The 15382-nt window shown below is 39.9% G+C and overlaps 1 protein-coding gene across 5 annotated transcripts in view; it reads right to left on the bottom strand.

The window, feature by feature from the left end:
- Positions 1-5668: 5668 nt before the first annotated feature.
- The window catches only part of LOC133638811 (SKI family transcriptional corepressor 1 homolog-B-like), a 33374-nt gene continuing 23660 nt past the window's right edge, over positions 5669-15382 (bottom strand). For 4 of the 5 annotated variants that reach the window (XM_062031810.1, XM_062031803.1, XM_062031789.1 and 1 more), the window contains one exon: positions 5669-7964. In XM_062031810.1, coding sequence (XP_061887794.1) covers positions 7864-7964 — 101 coding nt within the window. In that variant the 3' untranslated portion in view covers positions 5669-7863. The remainder of the gene's footprint in view (positions 7965-15382) is intronic. The other variant, XM_062031795.1, reaches the window with a different exon arrangement.

The raw sequence follows: 15382 nt of genomic DNA, 5'->3' as shown, positions 1-15382 counted from the left end.
GTGTACTCGTGTGTCCTGTGCAGCTCGGTTTGGATTTTTCGGAAATGGCTGCTGACCTAACCGACGACCCTGATATTCACATACTCAAGACCGAGGGTATGGCCCTCAAGCTCGAAGAGGTGGTGGTTCAGGATGGCAGTCCTGCTCTCCTCTGGGGCGTTTCCACTATCTGCCCCCAGCCGGTAGTCCCAGTGGACTGGCGCCGCGTGGTTTTTGACACAATCCACTCTTTCTCCCACCATGGCGTTCGGGCTTCCGTCAAACTGGTTGCTGCCAACTTTGTTTGGCCTGGCCTGAGGAAGGATGTTAAGGAGTGGGCAGCCACATGCGTGGCATGTCAGCGCGCAAAGGCCCACCAGCACACTAAGGCTCCCCTCCAACAATTTCCGATCCCGGTCAGGCGGTTTGACCACGTACACGTGGACTTAGTTGGCCCCCTCCCTTCATCGCAGGGTTATACGCACTTGCTCACCATGTTAGATCGCACCACCAGATAGCCAGAAGCCTCATCCTCCACTGCCTCTGTAGATGTTACCGGTGTGTTTCTGTCAACCTGAGTTGCACCTTTTCCCACGCCGTCAGATATAACCTCAGCCAGATGATCTTAGTTTGTGTCGTGCAGCTGGTCAGCGTTGGCGCAGTCCTTGGGTGTGCAGGTGCACCACACTATGGCCTACCACCTCTAAGCTAACGGCTTATGTGAATGTTTTCACCGGTCACTTAAAGCAGCGTTTCACGCGGCACTCTTTGATAGCAATTGGATTAACCATTTACCTTGGGTCATGCCCGGGTTGCGCTCAGCTTCTAAAGAGGATCTTGCCACAGCACCCACTGAGTTAGTGTGAGGTCAGCCACTTCGCGTTCTGGGGGAGTTTTTTCCAGGGGAGTTCTTGCCCGAGGGTTTCGCCCCGCAATCTTTTCCCTTTTTGTCGAGGGGACCCTTGGCTCCTGGCTTGGTTTACCATTGTTTCCCGAGGTTGTTTGTACCGTCAGAGCTTAAGTCTACCCATTTCGCCTTTGTACGTCACGATGCCCACTGTTCACCCCTCCAACCCCCTTACAATGGCACATTTAGGGTGTTGGAATGCGGCCCTAAAAGTTTTGTGCTTGATATAGGCGGGCGCAGGAAGTACGTTTCTCTGGACAGGCTTAAACCGGCGCATTGTGTTGCAGGTGAGGAACTATTGCCGGGCCAAGTCCCCCGCTGAGGTCGCTCTCCAAAGTCCGTCAGGGTTGAATGACCTCCACCTGTTTTTTTTCTGGGAGTTTTTTGTTTTCCAAATAACTTGCCGTCTGGGTGTTTGAGGTAGGGGTTGTGTTGCCATGCTACCATGCTCTCACCCATCAGAATGGGCGTGGTTTTCATGTCTTCTTGGGCGCACTGTTAAGGTGCAGTTGTTGTGATATTCTCATGTTGCCAGTCTTACAATAAAGAACAGAGAGAAACAACAGTGTTGTGTTTTTCTGCATTTGCCACAATATGCATATTCATCAGTGTGTGGAGAAGGAACCCTCTGTTGGCATGGGACTTTTTACACGTGACTTTTGCGACACTTCCTCCGTGTACGACTTGTCTGTCTCTACAGCGATTTGAAGGTGTAAAAGGATTTGTCTAACTTCACCTTGTCTTTACTTATACTTACCACTACTCGGTGCATCGCAGCCACTCACAGTCGTGTTGGCGTTGAAGCCAAAAACAATGGACTTTTCATCCCTTGCTGTTGATAAAAGTTTGTGTTTAAACAGACACTTAGCTGTCAGAAGTAACTTTGTATTCAAATAAGTGATCAGTAATAACATAGTGGCCGTCAGGGCTCTCCCTTGGACACCCACGGTCTTCCCCGTGGCTTCTCACCAGTCAGACGTGTCCTAAACACTTCCCCAGGGAGGCGTTCTGGGGCATCCTGACTAGATGCCTGAACCACGTCTCTGGCTCCTCAATGTGGAGAAGCAGCGGCTTTACTCTTAATTGATAAAAAGGAAAGTAATTGATAAAGCATTCTCACAGCCCTGAGCCAATGGGCTCTTGAAACTGCGGCCCTCTTCACTATGTAGTTAAACAGTCCTGCTTTAGAGTAATATGACTCAAGTAAAAGTAAAAAGTAGTCAGCCAAATAATTACTTGAGTAGAAAAAAACTACTCAAATACTGAGTAACTGTTGAGTAATTTCTGATTTATTAGTAGCTATTTTTTTAATGGTACTTGCACTACAGTGTGTGCGAGAGATAGATATACCACAGCATTAGTTCAAAAGGGTGGCAGCACGGTGGCAGAGGGGTTAGTGCGTCTGCCTCACAATATGAAGGTCCTGAGTAGTCCTGGGTTCAATCCCGGGCTCGGGATCTTTCTGTGTGGAGTTTGCATGTTCTCCCCGTGACTGCGTGGGTTCCCTCCGGGTACTCCGGCTTCCTCCCACCTCCAAAGACATGCACCTGGGGATAGCTTGATTGGCAACACTAAAAATTGGCCCTAGTGTGTGAATGTGAGTGTGAATGTTGTCTGTCTATCTGTGTTGGCCCTGTGATGAGGTGGCGACTTGTCCAGGGTGTACCCCGCCTTCCGCCCGATTGTAGCTGAGATAGGCTCCAGCGCCCCCGCGACCCCGTAGGGAATAAGCGGTAGAAAATGGATGGATGGATAGTTCAAGAGGTGCATATCCCATTTTGTCCACAAGCGATGCTGAGATCATTATCCATGCGTTCGTTACATCTCGTCTCGATTACTGTAACGTTTTATTTTCGGGCCTCCCTATGTCTAGCATTAAAATATTACAGTTGGTACAAAATGCGGCTGCTAGACTTTTGACAAAAACAAGAAAGTTTGATCATATTACGCCTATACTGGCTCACTTGCACTGGCTTCCTGTGCACCTAAGATGCGACTTTAAGGTTTTACTACTTACGTATAAAATACTACACGGTCAAGCTCCTGCCTATCTTGCCGATTGTATTGTACCATATGTCCCGGCAAGAAATCTGCATTCAAAGAACTCCGGCTTATTATCATTAGAAGCATTTAAGTCTCATCTTAAAACTCATTTGTATACTCTAGCCTTTAAGTAGACTCCCTTTTTAGACCAGTTGATCTGCCGTTTCTTTTCTTTTCTTTTCTACTCTGCTCCGGGGTGGACCGCTAGCCTGTTCATCAGATGGGGACATCTCTACGCTGCTGACCCGTCTCCGCTCGGGATGGTTTCTGCTGGCCCCACCATGGACTGGACTTTCGCTGATGTGTTGGACTTTCACAATATTATGTCAGACCCACTCGACATCCATTGCTTTCGGTCTCCCCTAGAGGGGAGGGGGGGGGGGGGGGGGTCACCCACATATGCGGTCCTCTCCAAGGTTTCTCATAGTCATTCACATTGACGTCCCACTGGGGTGAGTTTTCCTTGCCCGTATGTGGGCTCTGTACCGAGGATGTCGTTGTGGCTTGTACAGCCCTTTGAGACACTTGTGATTTAGGGCTATATAAATAAACATTGATTGATTGATTGATTGATATCATACAGTCACTTGTGACATCATAACAGCAGTTAAAATTAGAATATGCACAGCCAAAACATAAAATAAAACATCCACAACAGGGGTGTCAAACGTACAGTTTGTGAAGTAAAAAAATGTAGCTGCAATTTTTTAATGAAAGAAACTGCGGTACTAAATGTGTCCACTGGATGTCGCAATAGCAATTCAAGTGTAACTCAAGTCACACATCACACTGTTTAAGATGACTGTCAGCTGACTTTAAGCGCCTCTGGATTGGCTGCCGCTACTCCTATCAGTGCAGGTGTAAGCAATCAGCTGCTCTTGTTGTGGCTGGCAGCAGACTAATGCTGTAGCGACACACAATACCTTCTTTTATTGTAAATTATCCACTCTACGGATAAAATAACAAAAGACTTAAGTCAACTTGACCATCATCTTTATAGTTAGAGTCCCGGAGTTAAGGTGGGTTAAGCATCTTGCTGGTCGTGACTTGGATGGCGGGAGACGGATTCGAACCAGGAACTCTGAAGTGGCCCGATGCTCTCTACCATCTAAGCCACGCTGTGCCCTAAATTTGGATTACCAGTCCAAATTCACTGTAATATTACAATAAATAACTGTAAAAATGAGAATATCATTATACTGTATTTCACAACAATTAACTGTTATTTTACAGTAAATCTAGAGGTGGCGATCTTTGGGCACCTCACAATTCCGATTCTTGGGGTGATGATTGGATTCTAGATTCAACAAAATTGCCGTGATGTATAATGACATTTTTGAAAAAGTCTTTTTATTTTTTTGATATATATTTTTTAAAAACACAGAATGTTAATCATGCCAATTAAAGAAAATAGCACAACTCCAACCCAATCCCATTTTTACAATTCTTACGATATGAACTTACAAAGCAATTAAAAAGACATGCAAAAACCATACTAAAAAACGAAAAACAAAAATGTATAAAAGCAACAGTGTCAATAATAATAATATCAATACTAGGTTTTCAATTAAAGAAAAAAAGAAAAACAATTGCAAAAAAACCATTTATAAATATTTTATTTGTTTGAAAAAAAAAACAACCTACTATTGATATTATTCATAATGTTGCTTTTATTATTTTTTGTTTTTTTCTATTTTTAATATATATATATATATATATATATATATATATATATATATATATATATATATATATATATATATATATATATATATATATATATATATATATATATATATATATATATATACACAGTATATGTACATACAGTGCAGGCCCAAAGTTTGGACACACCTTCTCATTCAATGTGTTTTCTTTATTTTCATGACTATTTACACTGTAGATTGTCACTAAAGACATCAAAAGTATGAATGAACACATGTGGAGTTATGTACTTAAAAAAAAAAAGGTGAAATACATGAAAACATGTTTTATATTCTAGTTTCTTCAAAATAGCCACCCTTTGCTCTGATTACTGTTTTGCACACTCTTGGCATTCTCTCGAGGAGCTTCAAGAAGTAGTCACCTGAAATGGTTTTCACTTCACAGGTGTCATAGTTTTGATGCCTTCAGTGACAATCTACAAGGTAAATAGTCATGAAAATAAAGTAAACACATTGAAATGAGAAGTTGTGTCCAAACTTTTGGCCTGTACTGTATATACACATACATTTTTATACATAAATATATATACACATATACATACATACATATATTTATTTGTTTGTAATTGAATATCGAAAATGATATATCTATTTAGAATAGGAATAAATAAAAATGGCGCTTTGGATGTGGGTCGATTTTTTTGGAGCACCTCTGGTAATCACAATATCTCAACAAATTGCTGTGCAGATATTTCACAGTAAATTACCGTAATATGTTGTTCTAAAAGCAATGCAATTCTTGTGAATTTACAATGTATTTATTTTTCAATGCAGCTGCTCTTGCCTTCAGGAAAGCGTTCAAAGAGGAGGCTTTAAAATGAACATTCATTGTGTGTTTTCACAATGGACGCATGAGGCGTGCGATCAATATCTATTAGCACTCCCATCAGAAGAATTAGATCTCCCTATTAGATCAGCCTGCTCCCCTGACACCATGTCAAACATGATCAGTCCCATCATGTGCAGCTCAAATACAATACAAGGAAATATGAGGCGCCAGTAGATGTCACACTCAGTCCATTCACCACCTCAACAAAGACCTTGACATATTTGAATATATAGGTTTTTATAAGGTTACCTCACATGTAAAGATAAGTGGACCAAATGTGAGAGAAAATCTTTTATTGCATGACCTCAAACATACATGACGGCTGAAGTAAGTGCTTTTAAAACATGAACAGCCTTCTTTTCCACAAACATTTGGTATTTATTAGGACGACGAAAGCAGAAATGTTGCCCTTTTTTTTCCCTTCTTCTTTTTTTTAAAGTGCTTTACAACACAGAACGGTGGTACAAATCATCTGAAAGATAAATTAAGAAAATAACAAAAGCTAAATAATGACAACTTATGATAATAATAATAATAATAATAAACATACATGCCATTGCACATTGTCACATGAATATATTGTATATAGGGATTTTTTTTTTTTTAACCCCTTTTTCTTTTCAGAATAGTTAAATAGCAGGTGACTTCTTGGTAAGAGCTTTTCTCATGACATCTGATTCATAACTTAAAGTAATAAAAACATTTGTTTGTGAGTGTACTCAAGTATTACGATCACCTTCTACACCAGGGGTGTCCAACTTATGGCCATGGGGCACATGGGCAGTTTCTAGAAGGGCCAACGCATGATGTAATAATGGTGCATTATGTAATAGAAAATAAAGAGTTAACTCAGGCGATTATTAACCAAAAAATATCGCGTTAATCGTGTATATTTGCAGATTATCACGTAATTTATCGTAACCGCACATGCTCGTTTATCTTAACCGCGGATGGTTACCTGAAAAGTGTGTTGTGATGCGGTCAGTGATCAGGTGGACGCATACGTCCGTGCAAAAATGGAGTAGTGAGGAGACCGACTGGTGTTCCTTCTGGCAAATTTCGCTTCAAAATAAACCTAGACGGGACTTTAGATAAACACTGTTATGAGCAAATAAATATGAAAATTATTAAAAATGTTTTGTGTATGACATTGACAATAAAATGTTCTTTGTGTCCAAATATCGGGGTCTTTTTGAAGTTCATTTAAAATGATGCCAGTAAAGAAAATATGTGATTAATCATGATTAATCCAAATTCAAAACTGTGATTAATCGGATTAAACAGAAAATCCTTTGGCTGCGTGAGTAATAATGTAAAAAAAAAAAAAAAAAATGTCACCACGTTATGTAATTGGGTGATTTTGTAATAACTTGGTACAGAAAACCTTGAGAAAAAATATTACAAAATGCGGGAGCTGCACTTTTTTTTATAACAATTGTGTGCTTTATTTATAAAACCATGGGAATGAATGCCTTATTCAGAAAATCTTTCACAGCAACACAGCGCATCAATATTTATATGTTCATCATTAAAAAAAAAAGAAGAAAAAAAACATGCAATTGGTCATTGGTAGAATAAATGTATTTTTTTCTGTTTCATAATTGTATTTTTTATTCTTAGTATCATGTATAATATGGTGTTATCATAACATGAGCGTATGTCTTCCAACATTTTCATGTCAGTAATAGATCATTAATGTCATTTATAATCCATTATCCTTCATAATCAATAAAGTTACATTGGATGGATGTATTTCCTACTGGATTCTTAAGATGAATTTGAATAAAGAGTAAATGTTTTGTGGTGTAGCGATAGTTTTTTTTCTGATTAAGGCATCAATTTCAATGGTTTATCACATTAAAAAAGAGCAGCACCCACATTTTGTAATAACTTTTGCAATACTTAAGTTATTCAATCATTTGATTACAAAATGCGCTAGATTAATTCCAAATGCAGCGTTATTATGTACACAATGAGGTGAAAATGCATGACATTATTACATAATGCACCAATGTGTTGTTATAGGGCGCCCAAAGATCGAGGGGGGAAAATGATTCATATTGTGGCGAGCTGCACGTGTTGCTGTTTGGGCGCCATCAAAGCTACTCAGAACAGGGTCCATTTTCTTTTATTGGCCCACATTCTGAAACCTCGAATGACTTCATTATTAATGAGATGTATGAAGTGCCACCTAAAAGACAAAGTAAGTTCAGATAGTTTTACAAATATTGGCCTACAGTAGATTGGTTTCAGCATCATTAATGTACAAAATGGATTATCCTGTCATTTTTTCAATATGCGGCCAACAAAAAGTTTGGACACTCCTGGTGAAAGTGTGTGCGTGTGCGTGTGTGTGTGTGTGTGTGTGTGTGTGTTGCACTTTAAGGAGGCAGCAGCGGGGGTTTAAAGGTGGTGCAGGCTCCACTACACTGGCGAGGGGTCAACATCTTGCAGGAGAAATGGTGAAGGGCGTCGTGAGCTTCTAGGGAGGAACCAATCCATCAGTCAGAACATTTCCACTCTTCGCTAAACCCACTTGAATATTACTATGATGATGTCTCTAGTAGCACTTATGTTGTACTGCATGGCGAGCCTTTTCCACACGATGATTGAATGAATGAAGGAAAAGGAAGAAAGGGGGAAGCGAGTGATATTTACACTGACCCCCGTGTGTACTTGAACCTTGTATTTAAACAACGTAACACGAAACCAATCCTTTATTTGCTGTCTGCTGCGTGTAAGTGATACAGCCACACATAATGGACTCTCTAGTCTACTTTTCCACAGCACAATTTAGGAGAAAATAATCTCTGCAAACTAAACATGGTTCAAGTTTCTTTTCTTTAAAAAAAAATTGAAATATATATATATATATATATATATATATATATATATATATATATATATATATATATATATATATATATATATATATATATATATATATATACACATTTTATATATAATATATGATGTGTATATATACACACATATATTTTATATATATGTATAAGTATATATATTATATATAACATATATTTACATACAAATATACACACATAAATATATATATATACATATATGTACACTACCGTTCAAAAGTTTGGGGTCACCCAAACAATTTTGTGGAATAGCCTTCATTTCTAAGAACAAGAATAGACTGTCGAGTTTCAGATGAAAGTTCTCTTTTTCTGGCCATTTTGAGCGTTTAATTGACCCCACAAATGTGATGCTCCAGAAACTCAATCTGCTCAAAGGAAGGTCAGTTTTGTAGCTTCTGTAACGAGCTAAACTGTTTTCAGATGTGTGAACATGATTGCACAAGGGTTTTCTAATCATCAATTAGCCTTCTGAGCCAATGAGCAAACACATTGTACCATTAGAACACTGGAGTGATAGTTGCTGGAAAAAGGCCTCTATACACCTATGTAGATATTGCACCAAAAACCAGACATTTGCAGCTAGAATAGTCATTTACCACATTAGCAATGTATAGAGTGTATTTCTTTAAAGTTAAGACTAGTTTAAAGTTATCTTCATTGAAAAGTACAGTGCTTTTCCTTCAAAAATAAGGACATTTCAATGTGACCCCAAACTTTTGAACGGTAGTGTATATATACACACGCAAAAATACACACATATACATACACATTTATGCATATGTATATACATACACACACATATATACATACACACACTTTTTTGTACATATACACACGTATATAAATACATATATACAGTACACATACACACACGTATACATACATAAACATATATACCTACATATATACATACATATTCATATATATATCCATATATATATATATATATTAGGGCTGTGAATCTTTGGGTGTCCCAAGATTCAATTCAATATCGATTATTAGGGTCACGATTCGATTCAAAATCGATTTATTTTCAATTCAACACGATTCTCGATTCAAAAATTATTTTTTTCCCGATTCAAAAGGATTCTCTATTTATTCAATACATAGGATTTCAGCAGGATCTACCCCAGTCTGCTGTCATGCAAGCAGAGTAGTAGTTTTTTGTAAAAAGCTTTTATAATTGTAAAGGACAATGTTTTATCAACTGATTGCAATAATGTAAATTTGTTTTAACTATTAAATGAACCAAAAATATGACTTATTTTATCTTTGTGAAAATATTGGACACAGTGTGTTGTCAAGCTTATGAGATGTGATGCAAGTGTAAGCCACTGTGACACTATTGTACTTTTTTTTTTTTTTAATAAATGTCTAATGATAATGTCAATGAGGGATTTTTAATCACTGCTATGTTGAAATTGTAACTAATATTGATACTGTTGTTGATAATATTAATTTTTGTTTCACTACTTTTGGATTGTTCTGTGTCGTGTTTGTGTCTCCTCTCAATTGCTCTGTTTATTGCAGTTCTAAATGTTGCTGGGTCGGGTTTGGTTTTGGAATTGGATTGCATTGTTATGGTATTGCTGTGTATTTGTTTTGATGGATTGATTACTTAAAAAAATTAAAACAAATCAAAAAAATATATATATGTATTTAAATAATAATTTAAAAAAATAAAAAAATTTTTTTTTAAAAATGAGAATCGATTTTGAATCGCACAACGTGAGAATCGCGATTCGAATTCGAATACATTTTTTCCCACACCCCTAATATATATATATATATATATATATATATATATATATATATATACATATATGTGTATATTTGGGGGTTCGATTTTTGTGGTTGACGATACGATTTAGGAACAATCTCTTTTTTAGACACATATATACATATATACATATATGTATATATATATACATTTACATATCTACATATATCTATGTACATACAGTACATGTGTATGTATATTTGGGGAGTAACAATTCATTTAACAACAATTCAATATTTGTGGTTGACAATACGATTTAGGCCCGATCTCTTCTTTTTATCAACATAATGAGTGTAAAATGAATAGTGGACACTGCAGGTGAGGTTTTCTCTAGTCCTGGTATTTCTTGTAAGGGAAATGTGTATAAATAAATGATGGATTCAAAGAAGCAAGTAAACAACAAATAATGTCCAGGACATTCTCATCTTATTTGAATAAAGTGCAACCAACACTTTAGGTTGTAACCTTTTCTACTCTAAATTTCAACATTCAAGCAAATTTCAATAAAAGTACAGTAACCAGTATTTAACAGTAGATTTACCTGATGAATAAAGTTCCCTGCCCTGGCGTCGCCAATGAAGGACGGCGTCCCAGGTGAGCGGAAGTGTGTATGCCCCCTCGCTTCCTTATTTCCATAGCCTCCTTCATCCATCTCTTCCATTTTTTCTTTCTCATCAAATGACTTCTCCTTATGTTTTGTAAATCAGTGTGTGGCCCCAACTATCTATCACTCACTCTATCTGTGCCTTAAAGTTATGTTGTGGCTTTATCACTGTGTTGTGCCGTTTGCATTTGTTGTGGCTTTTGCAATCGTGTTGTAGCTGAAAGTTATGATATTGTAATGCTGTGCAGTGGAGAAGGTGAGACACAGTTGGAAATACACGCTTTATTTAAAAGTGGCTGCTGCTCGGCACACAGAAACCCAAACTCTCTGTCACACACCAGCACCACCTCTTAAAGACACACACACACACACACACACACTTTTCACAGATATTGTCTTGTGGTGTTTGCTTTTCTGATGACCTTTCTCGACCACCGTAGTTATCCACCATTTTTGTTTTGATGACGCCACCGACAGGAAAATAAAAGTGCTAAACTTCATCTAAAGTCTGCCGTTCTTAAATCCACTGTTTTCCTTTTTCTAGTATTGATAAAATTCCTCATTTCCATTTTAAAACGATCTTTTGGAAGGCAAACTTGCTGACCACAGATCAATACTTAAAATTTAAGAATATACATCGATGTATCAATCAATCGTTACACCTCTAATATATATATATGTATGTATGTATGTGTATGTATATATATATATATATATATATATATATATATATATATATATATATATATATATATATACACACACATATATGAATGTATGTACCTGTATGTACATACATACTTACGTACGTATTACATACATATATATACAGTACTGTATATATGTGTGTATATATATATATATATATATATATATATATATATATATATATATATATATATATATATATATATATATATATATATATATATATATATATATATATATATATATATATATATATATAATATACATACACACATATTGTATGTATATATTTTTAATTTTTAAGAAAAAAATGCTCATAATTTGAAATGAAACAATTAAGATTTGATTAAAGTAAAATAATAATAATACAATGTAATATTCTAATAAAAATATATATTGTTTTTCATTTCATTATGTATTGTATTATTTCATTGTATTGTTATTTTGTTACTATCATGAAACTGTTGAACTTTTGAAAATTCTGTGCAATAAATTAATAATTTTAAAAAGATGTGAATCAGGTGAAGACTGCACCTTCAATTTGAGAGCTGACATTTACAGCGTATGAATTAGACATTTTATGTGTACGGTAGTATCAGTAAGGGGTTGGCGCATTCATCCAATCATCTATATTAGTAATACCTAAAGTTTATTAGTATCAGTGTCAAGACTACGTTCTCGGGTTGTGTTTCTCCAGAAGGCAAAGGAAAATTGGCGCGGGCAAGGCATGAATTTAAATACATGATTTATTTTTTAACACTAATAAACTACAAAAAAAAGGAAGCAAACAAATGACGCGCACAAAGGCGGAAATACAAACTTGACTAAGAAACAAAAGACATGCACGTGGGCACAAAAACTATGAACAAAGAAACAACAACACTAACTGTGGTCTTAATAAACAAAACTTACTTGGCATGAGAAAAACATGAAAAAGAGCAGCATGGATCATCAGAGTGTGAATGTGTGAGGACGCCAGGACGAACAACAGAAACAGAAAGATTTAAATAGTGACGTGATCAGTGAAAACAGGTGCGTGACTCGAAACGTGAAACAGGTGCGTGACAAGACAGGTGAAAACTAATGGGTGACCATGGAAACCAAACCAAACAAGGAAGTGCAACCAGGAACTAAAAAGAGTCCAAAAAACAAACACATGGCCAAAACAAAAACATGAACAGACATGACAGAACACCCCCCCCCCTTACGGACAGATCCCAGATGTCCAAAAAACAAAACACAAAACAGGATCAAGAGTCATGCGAGGGCGGGAGGGGGACATGGCGGTGGGTCGCCAGGCCAAGTGGCCCCGAATTCACCGAGGCATAGTCATGTGGCGGCGGCGAGTGGAACGCCGCCGCCACAGGCGAGGTGGGCGACCCGGGAAGGGCCACATGCGTGGCCGACGAAGAGGAAGCCGCAAATGACGCAGGTGCGGGTGCAGCAGACGAAGCAGGCGGCGAAGCTTGGCGTGGCACTTCGGGCGGCGAAGCTTGGTCTTGGCCGCTTGGAGGGTCTTGGCTGCTTGGAGGGTCTTGGCCTTGGCGAGGGTCTTGGCGAGGGTCTTGGTCCTGGTCTTGGCGAGGGTGGTCTTGGACTTGGACATGGTCTTGGCATGGTTGGTCTTGGACTTGGTCTTGGCGTGGGGGGTCTTGGCTTGGACTTGGTGGAATCTTGGTCTTGGCTTGGAATTGGGGGATCTTGGTCTTGGCTTGGACTTGGGGGATCTTGGTCTTGGCTTGGACTTGGGGGATCTTGGTCTTGGCTTGGACTTGGAGGATCTTGGTCTTGGCTTGAGGGGTCGCGTCGTGGAGCTGCGACTGGCGGCACTTGGCGTCGTGGAGCTGCGACTGGCGGCACTTGGCGTCGTGGAGCTGCGACTGGCAACACTTGGCGTCGTGAAGCTGCGACTGGCGGCACTTGGCGTCGTGAAGCTGCGACTGGCGGCAACTGGCGTCGTGAAGCTGCGACTGGCGGCACCTGGCGTCGTGAAGCTGCTACTGGCGGCACCTGGCGTCGTGAAGCTGCGACTGGCGGCACCTGGCGTCGTGAAGCTGCGACTGGCGGCACTTGGCGTCGTGGAGCAGGTAGCGGAACTTGGCGTGGAGCTACCACGGGTGGCACTTGGCGTGGAGTTGCGACTGGTGGCGCTTGGCGTGGAGCTGCGACTGGTGGCGCTTGCCGTGGAGCTGCGACTGGTGGTGCTTGGCGTGGAGCTGCGATTGGTGGCGCTTGGCGTGGAGCTTGGCGTGGTGGAGCTTGGCGTGGTGCAGGTGGAGGTGGCCTAGCTGGAGGCTGTGGCTTGGCCGGTCGAAAGACTGGTGGTGGCGGCCGTGCTGGTGGCTGTGGCTTGGCGTGACGAAATTCAGGTGGTGGTGGCCGAGCTGGAGGCTGTGGCTTGGCAGACCGAAGAACGACCCCACCTGAACAGTCCCCAGCCCTAGCCCCCCCCCTCAAGGAGCGGATCCCAGACGCGCTACCTGCGGTCTGGAACCGTCTTTTGGGGTGGGTGGAGGGAGGTCAGGAGGGGGGCAGAATCTTCCCCTCCAAACTGTCCAAAAAGTCTTTCTTCCTGGGATTGAGTGGGTGGAAAAAAAAATTGTGTGACTTGGGCGTGGCTTGAGTTCTGGGGGGCGGGGCATGAAAACTGGGTGACTGTGACTGATATGCTCTAATTTGTAAAAACATGTCCTGATAATGCTCTATCTTGGACTTAGAGTCTTTTGCTGGGGGCGGGTGATCAAAAGAAAAAGAGTTCAGAAAAAAAAAATCCTGGTCTGTGATGTCATTTTGGAGCTGCGGAGCTGGCAGCAACCTGCTTCCGCCCGGAGTGGGAGGAGCCTGCGGCAGCGCCGCATGCTGTCCGCGCCGCATGCTGTCCGCGCCGCATGCTGTCCGCGCCGCATGCTGTCCGCGCCGCATGCTGTCCGCTCGCCTTCCCTGATGTCCTTGGTCTGGAGCGGCGCTTCCGGGACTGCGGTGACGCAGCGCCGTCCTCGGACCAACTGGAGCTCAATGGCACCAGATTTCCATCTGGCCCCCACATCAGGTCTCTGCGCTTCCCGGAGGAATAACGCAGCGTCTCTTCCTCCATCGCGCGGAGGACCTCCCACGCTGCCTCGTCAAAATTGTCCAATTTTCTTGCGGAGAAACTCTTCTGCTGGCGTCCTACTGTCAAGACTAGGTTCTCGGGTTGTGTTTTTCCAGAAGGCAAAGGAAAATTGGCGCGGGCAAGGCGTGAATTTAAATACATGATTTATTTTTTAACACTAATAAACTACAAAAAAAGGAAGCAAACAAATGACGCGCACAAAGGCGGAAATACAAACTTGACTAAGAAACAAAAGACATGCATGTGGGCACAAAAACTATGAACAAAGAAACAACAACACTAACTGTGGTCTTAATAAACAAAACTTACTTGGCATGAGAAAAACATGAAAAAGAGCAGCATGGATCATCAGAGTGTGAATGTGTGAGGACGCCAGGACGAACAACAGAAACAGACAGATTTAAATAGTGAAGTGATCAGTGAAAACAGGTGCGTGACTCGAAACGTGAAACAGGTGCGTGACAAGACAGGCGAAAACTAATGGGTGACCATGGAAACCAAACCAAACAAGGAAGTGCAACCAGGAACTAAAAAGAGTCCATAAAACAAACACATGGCCAAAACAAAAACATGAACAGACATGACAATCAGATCGTTACCAGCATGATAAGATTGATGTTTTTTAGGTTTTTTTTGTTTTTTTTAAAAATACAATTCTTGGTATCAGAATTTGGATTGTTATTGAGTCAGTAGAACATTTTTATTAGTTTGTTGACATTGTTTCACTGTCTTTAATTGATCAATTGTTCACAAATCCCTTAAATTCTCAAAAACCTTTTGGTGTCAGAAGTGGGATTATTATTGAATAAGTGGA

The sequence above is a fragment of the Entelurus aequoreus genome, linkage group LG02 (genome assembly GCF_033978785.1).
Source record: "Entelurus aequoreus isolate RoL-2023_Sb linkage group LG02, RoL_Eaeq_v1.1, whole genome shotgun sequence".
Taxonomy (NCBI): Eukaryota; Metazoa; Chordata; class Actinopteri; order Syngnathiformes; family Syngnathidae; genus Entelurus; species Entelurus aequoreus.
The sequence above is the reverse complement of the archived record's forward strand: the minus strand, read 5'-3'. Positions and strand labels throughout refer to the sequence as shown.